General features: G+C 43.5%; 1 protein-coding gene across 4 annotated transcripts in view; it reads right to left on the bottom strand.

Annotated features, from left to right (window-relative positions):
- Positions 1 to 12,309, bottom strand: part of DGCR2 (DiGeorge syndrome critical region gene 2) — a 40,023-nt gene that overhangs the window by 26,557 nt on the left and 1,157 nt on the right. The window contains exon 1 of one of the 4 annotated variants that reach the window (XM_081966575.1): positions 4,702 to 4,830. The exons of the other annotated variants lie outside the window; for them this stretch is intronic. Coding sequence (XP_081822701.1) covers positions 4,702 to 4,729 — 28 coding nt within the window. The 5' untranslated portion in view covers positions 4,730 to 4,830. Of the gene's footprint in view, positions 1 to 4,701; positions 4,831 to 12,309 lie in introns of those variants that run through there. 4 annotated transcript variants of the gene reach the window in all.

The raw sequence follows: 12,309 nt of genomic DNA, 5'->3' as shown, positions 1-12,309 counted from the left end.
AAAACGGAGAGCGTGTGATTTTGGATTTCTGCTCACAAAAAAAGGGGGGAGGAGGGAGAGGAAGGCTGAACCGTCAACCTGCCTCTGGAGGGGCTACGTGGGTGGCTGGAACAAAGCTTACTGGGCAACGGGCCAAATCAGCTTAAACCGAGGCTTTGCTTAGTCCTGGGAATATTTCTCGAGAGACAATCCACCAGCTGGACTCCAACGGAGCGAGCGTTTTTGAAAAAGGTCGACGGTTGCAAAATGCAAGGAGCAATCCCCCAGCCCCCCAATATAATGTTATTATTTTTTTCAGAAAAGTTTTTTTTATTTTTCGTTCTCTTACCTTCAATTATAGGTGTACATTCACAGTTATTATTCTTTTTTACATTCGTCATTCTTATGCATTTGTCGTTCCATTTACAGGGTTATAACGTACCATTTGGGTTGCTTTGATTACCATCCCTTGCCAGTTTTGACACCATCTTCTTTTCCCTTTCCTCCCTCCCTTCCTTCTCTACTTCCTTCCTTCCTTCCTCTCTCCTTTCCCTTCCTTCTTCCCTTCCCTCTCCCCTACTCCTCTCTTCCTCTTCCCCTTCCCACCCTCTCTCCTTCTCTCTATCATCGCCCTCTCTTCACCTCTATCTTCCTTCCCTCCTCTTCCTCTCCTCTCCTCCTCTCTTCCTTTCTTTTTCTATTGTTGTAGGTGTCTCTTCCAGCTCTTAAGTTTTATTTGCTTGGAGTGGTTATTTCCACAAACCCAAAAATAGCTGGGTATCATTTCTTGTTCTCTTTCCTTCTCAAATCTATCCTGATTGTCCCCGTCCCCCCCTTTATCTTACTTTTGAATATATACTTATATACTATTATTTTCTTTTCTATTTCCTCCCCTCTTTTTTTAAGGGTTTGGGCTTCTGTCCTCTTGCATGCTTCAAAATTTTAAACCAAAGCCATTGTGATAAATAGAAATTGTGCTTGGTGCCTGCCTTCAAAGACCGATCTTCTTCTTGCTGTTGTTTCTGTTTGATAAATGAGACACCTGTGCCAACATGATGCTCCTGCATCTTCTTCCAGAGGTGGAAACTCTTTACGCGCAGAGTGTCTAAGGTGGCTTGCATTTTGCGTAATATGGAAAAGGTGAAGGGCCCATTAGAAGGAAATATTTTGTTTCACCAGAGGCCGAGTTTGCTTAGGAGTAGGGCTTCCTTTAAACAAACCTACCGGTTTCACAAACTCTACCTGTGCACAGAATTTGGAGAGGAGCCGCTTAAAGCAAGGAAAGAAGAAGGGAAGTTATAATAGCGTCAGTCAATTCTTAGTCCAGGATGTGTTAACAGCACCGGTGGATTCACTGGTTCCCTTGCCAGATCAATGGATCCTCCCATTCCCTCTGGCCAGCAATCCATGTCATCACAGATTAATAGAGTTGAGAGGGACCTTGTAGGTCATCTAGTCCAATCCCCCATCCAAGCAGGAGACCCTACGCCATTTCTGACAAATGACAGTCCAGTCTCTCCTTGAAAGCTTCCAGTGATGAAGCTCCCACAACTTCTGGAGGCAACTTCTGTTCCATCAGTTGATGGTTCTCACTGTCAGAAAATTTCTCCTTATTTCCAGGTTGAATCTCTCCTTGGTCAGTTTCAATCCATTATTCCTTGTCTGGCCTTCGGGGGGCTTTGGAAAATAGCTTGACGCTCTTCTCTCTGTGGCAGCCCCTCCAATATTGGAAGATTGCTATTCTGTCTACCGTGGTCCTTCTTTTCCCTAGACTAGCCATGATCGGTTCCTGCAACCGTTCATCATATATTTTAGCCCCCAGTCCCCTAATCATCTTTCTTGCTCTTCTCTGCACTCTTTCTAGAGTCTCGACATCTTCTTTATAGTGTAGTGACCAAAACTGGATGCAGTACTCTAGGTGTGGTCTTACTAAGGTTTTATAGAGTGGTATTAGTACCTTACTTGATTGAAGATTAGTAATGCTAGAAGCATTTGCAAAGATTTCTCAAGGAGGAAGGCAAATGACAGAAACTCCCGCTGTTTCTTGCATCTACCACCTCCAGAAAATAATCTACAGCAGCCGCAGATCGAAAGATGCAGGGAAACGGTAGGTGCAGCCTACTGGTTTGGCTGTCAGTCAAGCCACCATGTGCATTCTATGCTACACGGCCACAATAAAACCAGAAGCCAAGTATATTAAGATTCATGAAAAAAAAGGGTGAAATAATGTTTTAATTATCCCTGCAATAGTTCCCTTCAGATGATTATTAGCTGAGACACATGATTCTAACAACATTAAATTACCTCCTTCAGGTAACCTTGATTATTTATGCGTCAGTGGGGCGATGCAATTAAATAGCAATGGGTATGACTTGCTAAAAAAATGGACAATGACCCTAGACAACAGAAGTCCGGTGCTGGTGCCTTGTAAATTAATATTTTACAAAACTAACCTTTTTTAAAAAAAAAAATCCCGACTCCTCCATAATAGTTCTCGAAGAGGACATGTAAAATATGCATATGCCCCTGGTAGTAATAATTTTTTAAAAAATCTGCACGCTCAACGGATGAAAGATGACCTGCCTTGATCACCGTTGGTCATTAAATAAGACAGTGTTCAAGTCCTACTAATCTTACTATAAGACGCGTGGAGAAGAAAAATAGATTTCTCTCTTGTTGAAAGCCACTGTTAATTAGCATAAGGAGCATTGATTAGTTTCAAATAGTACAATGCCCAAAACATGGAAACAGAATTTTGTGGTAAGCCTAAAAAGAACTAGCAAATTTATACAGAGAATAACAGAGTTGGAAGGGACCTTGGAGGTCTTCTAGTCCAACCCCCTGCCCAGGCAGGAAACCCGACACCACTTCAGACAAATGGCTATCCAACATCTTCTTTAAAAACTTCCAGTGTTGGAGCATTCACAACTTCTGGAGGCAAGTTGTTCCAGTGATTAATTGTTCTAATTGTCGGGAAATTCATCCTTGGTTCTAGGTTGCTTCTCTCCTTGATTAGCTTCTTGTCCTTCCTTCCGGTGCTTTGGAGAATAGCTTGACTCCCTTTTTGTGGCCCCTCCTCAATATTGGAAGACTGCTATCCTGTCTCCCCTGGTCCTTCTTTTCATTAAACTAGACATCCCCAGTTCCTGCAACCGTTCGTCATACGTTTTAGCCTCCAGTCCCCTCATCATCTTCGTTGCTCTTCTGTGCACTCTTTCTAGAGTCTGTAACATCTTTTTTACATCATGGCAACCAAAACTGGATGCCGTATTCCAAGTGTGGCCTTATCAATTCCTTATCAAGTGTTATTAGCACTTCACGTGATCTTGATTCTATCCCTCTGTTGATGCAGCCTAGAACTCTGTTGAGTTTTTCGGCAGCTGCTGCACACGGCTGGCTCCGATTTAAACGGTTGTCCACTAGGACTCCAAGATCCCTCTCAAAGTTACTACTATTGAGCCAGGTACCACCTATACTCTGTACCTGTGCATTTAGTTTTTCTCGCCTAAATCAAATTTTGTTCTGATACGTGTTTATTCATTGTGTTCCTATTTCCCTTTTCTATCTACCTGACATGGCCTCGTCGTCTTGAGTAAGTCTGCCTTTTCTTCCCTAGGTGATTTTCCCTAAAAGAATGACTAGGAGTCCTCGACTTACAACAGTGGGCTTAACGACCGTTCTAAGTTACAATGGCACCGGGGGGGGGGGAGGGAAGCAACCGATGACCCCTTTGCACACTTAACGACCGTTGCAGCATCCTTGGGGTCACGAGATTTACATTTGGAAGTTTGGCAGCTAGTTCACATTTATGACGGTGGCAGTGTCCTTGGGTCACGCGATTAAGTGAAGCCAGATTCACTTAACAACCATGTTACTAACGTTGAAAAAAAAAACAAGTCCGTTTTTGTGAAAAATGGGCAATTTTGGGGAGGTTTGCAGAGTGCAAAAACTTTTTTAAAAAAATTTTCCTCTTCAGAACCTTGCTGCGTCTTATACTCCGAGAAATATGGTAGATCAACGTTGGCGAATCTTTTTGGCACCGAGTGCCGAGACAGGAGTGCGCGTGCGTGGGGAGAGTGCCAGGAACCGGAAGAGCAGTTCCCTGGCGCGCATGCGAGCACTGGGAAGCTGAGCTTCCAGTTTCCGACGTGTACATACGTGCCGGTCACCTGCTCTTCCAGTTTCTGGCACTCATGCATGCGTGAAGACCAGCTGGCCAATGTGCGTGCCAGAAACCAGAAACTCAGCTTCCCGGCACACCGGGGAGCTGCTTTTCCATTTTCCAGCACTCCCGCGTGGGTGAAAACCAGCTGACCGCAACGCCACAACCCAGAAGAGCAACAGGCAGCTAGCGTGCCCGGAGAGATAGCTCTGTGTACCACTTCCGGCATGCGTGTCATAAGTTTGCCATCACGGACCTAGATGTTGGGAAAGATAGGACGGCGAAAGGAGAAGGGAGCAGCAAAGGATGGTTAGATGGTTAGATAGGGTCCTCAACGCAACGAACATGGATTCGTGGAGACTCCGGGAGATGGTGAGAGATGGTGAGGGGTGGCCTGCTGTGGTCCATGAGATGGCGAAGCGTCGGACAAGACTTAGAAACTGAACCACAAAGATCTGGATGGGGAATCTGGCTGGAGCAGAATCTTTGAACTTTTTGCAATGCATTCTTCGCTGCTTCATAGGGAAGCTTAATGTGCTTTCAACTTCCTTTTCTCCTACCTGATCCCGTGAGGAGAGAGGATCTCATTGGCCTGGTCTGGCGGGCCTCTTAACATTGTGAGTAACCGTACAAACCACAGCCTTCCGTGTAAATTTCAGAACAGTTCATTAAACCGCTGAGACGTCTACAGGGTTTTATCATGGCCGGTCACCTGGTTTAGCTCGTGTAGATTGGGGATTTATGGAGTTACCTGCTTCTAGTGTATTTCCTGACCTATTGGCCTCGCTTTTTAGAAGGGATTTTTGCCCTTCTCCTCCTCTCTGCCAGATGAAAAGTAAAAGCTTGATTAAACCTCTGCTCCACATACTCAGAAATCCCAGGTTAAACCTTGGCTTCTGCAGATAATCTGAAACCTTGGGAAATCACTGCTAGCCAACATAAATGAGCTGAAAATGTTGCATCAGGAAAGACCTTGGGCTTAGCAATTTCTAAACGTTTGCTGGAAAAAAAATCAAGGCTGTAGCAAAGTTTTAAGAGTCAGTATTGAATGTGGCATCAATTGTCATCAAAATCAAATGCTTAGTCCGGTCTGTTTCCATGTATTCTTTTTTTTCTAAACTGTTAAGTTACATGTTGGTTACTCCGTGGAATGGAATTCTTTTTTTTTTTTAAGTTTTCTTTCCTTATTCTGTTCTATTCTATTCTCCTTCCTTCTTTCCTTATTCTACTCTATTCTATTCTCCCTCCTTCTTTCCTTATTCTATTCTATTCTCCCTCCTTCTTTCCTTATTCTATTCTATTCTAAAATGTCAGGGTTGAACTTCAACTTGAGTGCTGTCATCCTCAGGAAGTTTGGGAAAGGGAGGGAGGGAAAGCATTAAAAATAAGCCGATACACGGCAGAGAGGATCCTTGCGAAACAGAAACAGTGATAAGCATTGTGCTTTCTCGCAAAAATACCCAGGCAGATGGGACGTGCAGGACTTTGTGAGTGTGGTCACATAACATGGCCTCAAACCTCCCAAATGTGCCATCAAACCTCCCAAATGTGCCCATCGGTGCCCACTGAGGATTCCTAATGCATCAGGGTAAAAGAGGGGATGAGAAACCCCATTTGGTAGATTTCCTACCATCCAGGGACAGACACTAAAGATCATAATAATAATAATAATAATAATAATAATAATAATAATAATATTAAAAAAAAAACCACCCAAGGTAATAAATCTCTCTTCTTCTTGCCTGGTTTTATTAGTGTAACAAAATATAGGCTTTCATCGCTCTAATCTCGCCTGCTTTCCGTGCATTCTCAGTTTGGCTTTGATTTGTTATTTCACTTAATGCACGTCCCGGGAGGCAGCTCGGCAACTCACAAAAAAGCAAGCTAATTGTTTTGGGACTCGGGGAAGAGATGGCAAAGATTCCTCATCCAAGGATAAATCTCCCTCTTACTTGGGTGTCTTATCTTTCAATTCTGCTGCCCCTGAAATATTTCCTTCTGCCTGGCAGGTGGGCTTCAAACATTCCCTCGCCCGTCCTGCCTGCGGAAATACCACCCCAAGAAAATAAAAATTAAGAGCTGGAAGAGACACCTGCAACAATATAAAGGAAGAGAGGAGGAGAGGAGAGGAAGAGGAGGGAAGGAAGATAAGAGGTGAGGAGAGGACGATGGAAGGGAGAAGGAGAGAAGGTAGGAAGGGGAAGAAGAAGAGAGGAATAGGGGAGAGAAAAGGGAAGAAGGAAGGGAAAAGGAGAGGGTAGGGGAGAGGAAAGGGAAGAAGGAAGAGAAAGGAGAGGAGGAAGGAAGTAGAGAAGGGAGGGAGAAAAGAAAGAGAAAAGAAGGTGGTGTCAAAACAGGCAAGGGTCAACAAAGCAACCCAAATGGTATATTTTATCACTCTGTAAATGGAATGATAAATGTATAACAATGACGAATGTAAAAAAGAATAATAATTATCTGGATGCAGAGAGAAAAGGATGGGGCCACCAATTAGCAGGGTGGAAGCAAAGTGCAGGTAGTCCTCGACTTACGACCGTAGTGGAGACCCAAATTTCTATCGCTAAGCGGGACAGTTGTTTTGCCCCATTTTACGACCTTTCTTGCCACGGTTGTTAAGTCGAATCGCTGCAGAATATGGTTAAGTGAATTTGGCTTCCCCATGGACTCTTGCTTGTCAGGAGGTCGCAAAACGGGATCACGTGACAGAATGTCATAAATATGAGTCCCTTGCCAAGCGTCTGAATTTTTTGGTTTGCCTATGTTTTATTCATAAGTATTTTTGAATACAGTGTATTGTCGGGGTGTACTGTTTGCCCCCCCCCCCAAAAAAAGACCAGCGAAAAAATAATAATAAATATTAACGCATAAACTAATAATAGTAATAATAATACTATAACACGTGTACTAATGACAATAATAATGCTATAACCAAGTAGTATTAACTAACTAAATTTCTTTCCCCATTGACTTATTTACATTTTTGTTACTTGTAATGATTGCAGTTATAAATTGTCACTATTTCTAATGCAAACGTTCAGAGTCTTTCTTGCTCTAATTTCTACCCTCCAAGCGCCTGAATTTTGACCACCTGACCAGAGGGACACTGCAACGGTCGTAAGTCTGAAGTCACTTTTCTCCGTGCCGTTGTGACTTTGACCGGTCAGTAAATGAATGGCTGTATCAGGCTGGCAGCATGGAGGGCCAGATTCTCCGCCCTTGGACCAGTCTCTCTCCCCTTGGCCCCCGTCAAGAGGGAATAATATTCTGTAGGCTGCCTTGAACATCTGAGCAGAGGCGAAAGATGAACTGAACAAATAACAACATCTCTGTTTTAAATGGCCTTCAAAATGTACAATTAGAAAACGACTGCCAGAACAAAAGGAGCTTTGAGTCTTTTGGGATACAGTTAATTAATATCTACACTGAACTGCCCAGAAAAAACAGAGAGAGAGAGAGAGAGAGAGAAGGAGGGAGGGAGGGAGGGAGGGAGGGAGGGAGAGAGAGAGAGAGAGAGAGAGAGAGACAGAGAGAGAGAGAGAGAGAGAGACAGACAGACAGACAGAAACACAGAGAGACAGAAACACAGAGACCTTTTAGAGCAGTGGTTCTCAACCTGTGGGTGAGGACCCCTTTGGGGGTCGAACGACCCTTTCACAGGGGTCGTCTAAGACCATCGGAAAAGACATATTTTTGAAAAAATATGGAAAACGTAATTTTATGGTTGGTGATACACTTAACAACTGTGTCACAGAAGGTCGTAAAGCAGGGCAAAATTCACTTAACAAATCTTTCACTGGTCGTAAGTCAAGGTAGGGGAAAGACTTGGCTCTTGGACCTCGCTGGGGTTTTTCCTTTAGCAATTTCCAAACTCGGTTGAGAAATAAATCCACCCGGAAAAGAATGTCATAGGCACCAAGCACATAAACACATTCAAAGCGCTGGCTTTCCCGTTTAATTTCACCCGTCTGATAAGGATCTTCTCTGCTTTACATATATGTACAACACGCCTAGAAACCGAGCAGTTGGCATTTTCAGCCCTGGCCCTGTCAAAGAGGCAAGTGGATTCCCAGTTGCCAACGCAGCTTCCAGAGTGAAAATGGGGAACCCCTGTTAGGATGATGGGATGTCCCCCAAATTCAATCAGGATTGCTGGGCCCCGTTTTCCAGTTGCAACCACGGGTCCTCAAATAGCTCTACTCTTAATTGTGGATAATTAATTACCGTATTATTCGGAGTATAAGATGCACCCTTTTCCCTCAAAAAAGAGGGTGAAAATCTGGGTGCGTCTTATACACTGAATATAGCATTTTTGGCCTCCTGAAACACCGCCCCCTTTGCAAAAATGGCCATGCATAGCCTTTAGGAGGCTTCCAGAGTACTCCTGGGGGCTGGGGAGGGCAAAAATGAATGAAAGATTGGGGTTTTTTTGCTTGTTTCCCCCCCCCCCGCCCCCGGAGCACTCTGTAAACCTCTTAAAGGTGATGCATGCCCTTTTGGGGGGCAAAAAACAGACCCGTTTTTGTGAAAAACGAGCCGCTTTTGGGAGGTCTGCAGAGTGCAAAAACTTTTTTTTTTATTTGCCTCTTCAAAATCTTGGTGCTGTACGCTAAGTGAAATGATTACTCTATAAAATTAAACTTGAGGATGTATGTAATCGATAGTAAAACAGAATAATAGATGGAAATGCTATGTTACATTTGATTAACTTGGAGAGGCAAATGGACATTGTTTATATATTAAGAAGAAATTAAAAGTTAAGCAGGAAAATATGGAAAGAAAATAAAGATGACTGAAAGGTGAAATGAAAATATGATGTAAAATGAACTATGCATAACAGAAAATGTAAAGGGGGGAAAAACCTGGACAAAGCTTTGTTCATAAAAGGAGTTAAAATATGTAACAAAAAAAACCCAACTTTGTTTCAAAGACAGCTCTACTTTTCTCTGTTTTGGTTGCTCTCCTTATTAAAGTTTCTAACTACAAGGTTTCTTGTGCAAAAGGTGGGATGTGTTGTTGTTTTTTTGAAGATTCACTTTTCAAAACAAATAAAAACAAAAGAAAGTGGTTAACAATGTAACAGTACAGCCAGCGTCTCTTAAGGTAATCTTCAAAAGCAAACTAAGGCATGTTCGAAAAGAAGTTTAATGTTATGATTAGGTTCTTAAATGTTACACAAAAGCGCCGGATTACATCAACCAACAAGAGCCAACTTGCTCGGTATATAAGCTCATCGTTCAAATCCTATCCGGGATTCTTGTTTACAAGAGAGCTGCAGTCTTGTTAAATCCGACTGAAAATAATTTCATAAAAAAGATATATTTTTTTAAAGCCATCCTTAACTTCTGGAGTTTCTTCTCTCCTCCCACTTCCTTAAGTTCGCAATCAGGCCCAAAAAAATGCATCTACGACACAAGCCCTATCGTCTTCCAATGTGTTTGCTACTGATAAATTAATTCCAAAAATTAAGAGAGGGGGGGAGGGAGGGAGAGAGAGAGAGAGACAGAGAAATGAGTGAAAGAGAGGATGGGTGGATGAGATATCTATATCATCTACCTATCTGCCAACCTATTCCTGTCTATCTCCCTATCTCCCTTGGACTGCAAGGCCATCCAAGAGGTCAGTCCTAGAGGAGATCAACCCTGACTGCTCTTTAGAAGGCCAGATCCTGAAGAGGAAACTCAAATCCTTTGGCCACCTAATGAGAAAGAAGGACTCCCTGGAGAAGAGCCTCATGCTGGGAACGATGGAGGGCAAAAGAAGAAGGGGATGGCAGAGAAGGAGGTGGCTGGATGGAGTCACCGAAGCAGTCAGCGTGAGCTTCAATGGACTCCGGGAGATGGTAGAGGACAGGAAGGCCTGGAGGAACATTGTCCATGGGGGCCACGATGGGTCGGACACAACTTTGCAACTAACAATAACAACCCAGTTTCCCCCAGTAGAATTTGTGGCTGGCCTGAAGGCCCAATGTAAAAGATGGCTTCCAGGTCTGACACTAGAAAGAGAGCATTAAATGGAAGCCACCACTGGATCTGTCTGCACTGTTATTAGTAATTATGTGCCCCCACCTACCCCCACCCTCAACACAACACCGCCTGTGTCCTTCCATACTGTTTATACTGTTGCTTTAATCCTCATAAGCCACCCAGCGACTTTGCACAAAAGGGTGGCTGGGGAGACTCAGCTTGAGGGCAAATCATTACAAGCTTTCTGGACTCAATGCCTCAGGAACACCTTCTACCACAAGGGTTATGACACACACACACCAAACACATGGCTCATTTCTCCCTGTGAGGTCAATTTTTTTTAAAAAAAAAATTTGGCCCAAAGGGTCTATAAGAAATCTCTCCAAATAAAATCACTAAGAAACCTGGGGCAGCCAAAAGATAACAGAAAGTTAAGCACGTACACAATCACAACAAAAGCTTAGGCAAACTTGTACACAATCGCAACAAAAACTTAGGCAAACTTGTTGCCTAACTTCAAGGACACTTTCTGGAAAGTTTTTGTTTTTAAACAGTCCCTAAAGCCCTCCAATCGTTCCCAAGACTTCTCTGTTCTTTTTTTCCTGAATGTTATTTCACTTCCCCCTTTTCTTAAGAACTGTACATCTTCCAGATTCACTTCTCTCTTTTTTTTCTTCTTCTACATTACATAAAAATCCTTCCCCTATTTTTATGGCTCGAGTAACTGAATTTCCTAAACCCTTTTCATCCGGGGCGGTTGAAAGGTGACATTTTTCGGTACACGTCCCAATCTTGACATATTCAAAATCTTTAGAGAATCTTTCCCTTTTCCCTGCATTTGTTTGTTTGTGTGTGTGTGTGTGTGTGTGTGTGTGTTTTTAAAGGAGACAAATTCTTTTCAAGGACTTCTTCCCAGCTCTTTTCGAAAGCTTGTTAATTGCAAACATTGTAGATAGCAAACCACATCTATTGTTTTGGTAACAGGCAAGCCCAACTATTTGCAAGCTCCATAGATGCAGGACTGATTCAAACATGCTAATGCCTCAAATGATATGGTTTTGAATAACCCAGGAACACACCCATTGTGCACACACATTGCTAAAGCTTTGGTGCACAATCCAGCTGTCTCACCCCAGTAAACAATGCTCAACAATTTCTAAGGTGCCACAATTCGTAAGTGAGAATATCTGCTTCAGTGTTTAAAGCCAATTGGGACAACCCCATGGCCCAAATATTTGCAACTTCCTTAAACAGTTGCTGGGAAACAATGAAAAGGGTTAAAGACAGTGCCCCCCCCCCCTCCTTAATCCAAATACTCCAGGGCTGGCTGCGTCCTCTTAATCTGCTTAGCGAATTAATACATTTTCTAGCCTTGCAAAACACACCCTATCGGAAATTAACCAAACGATCCGGCTTCACACACAACTTGTTTTGCTACCTAAACAAATCAAAACCCAAAACTTAGCAGGTTGTTATGAACCGAGCTGCAAAAAGAAAAAGAAAAAAAATCGTCCGTGAGCTGGGATAACCATGCTACAAGTCAGGATTCCCAGAAGATCAGCAAAAAGTTCTGGATTATTTATTCATCCGGTCCTTGGAGAAGACGACAATCTCAATTGCTATGTGCTAAAATAAACTTCTCTACCATCCCATCATCCCACTTCTAGGAGGACGAAGAGATCCTCCTCGCGCCCCAAAGGGGGTCACCTCAAAAATGCTCCCAAAGGAAGTCCCTCCAAACTCAAGAGGCTAACAGAATCCACTGGATTCCACGGGATTTCCAAGCAATCTTCTCATCCCAATGTGTCCCCATCAATCTGAAGTCCCTACAGAGAAGACCCTTCCCCAACAAGGTCTCTAGTCTAGATCCTAGCAGTGGGACCCTCGTCTTATCCAAGAGGGGGAAGAAGATAAATGGGGTGGAGGGAGGATCAATGGGGATAGAAGCCCGGAGCAGAAGCAAGGACAAGGAAGGTGAGAGGACCTTGGGCACATGGGCAATGGAGTCCTACCTCTCTAGAGGGTGATAGGAGCAAGGATCCATCTTGAAGGGCAGGGGGGTGGCTTATGAACAATATTAATACAAAGTGGGGGGGGGGGGAGAGAGAGACAACAGCTGTGCCTTCTCCCAAACCCCCAAAGACACCCCCCCCAGGAGATTGCTGGGAGGCACTGGAAACGGGAACCAAAGAAGCTGGAAAACCT

This window comes from Natrix helvetica (genome assembly GCF_964273705.1).
Source record: "Natrix helvetica genome assembly, chromosome: 14".
Taxonomy (NCBI): domain Eukaryota; kingdom Metazoa; phylum Chordata; class Lepidosauria; order Squamata; family Natricidae; genus Natrix; species Natrix helvetica.
Note: the sequence above shows the minus strand (reverse complement) of the source record. Positions and strands in the feature narration are given on the sequence as shown.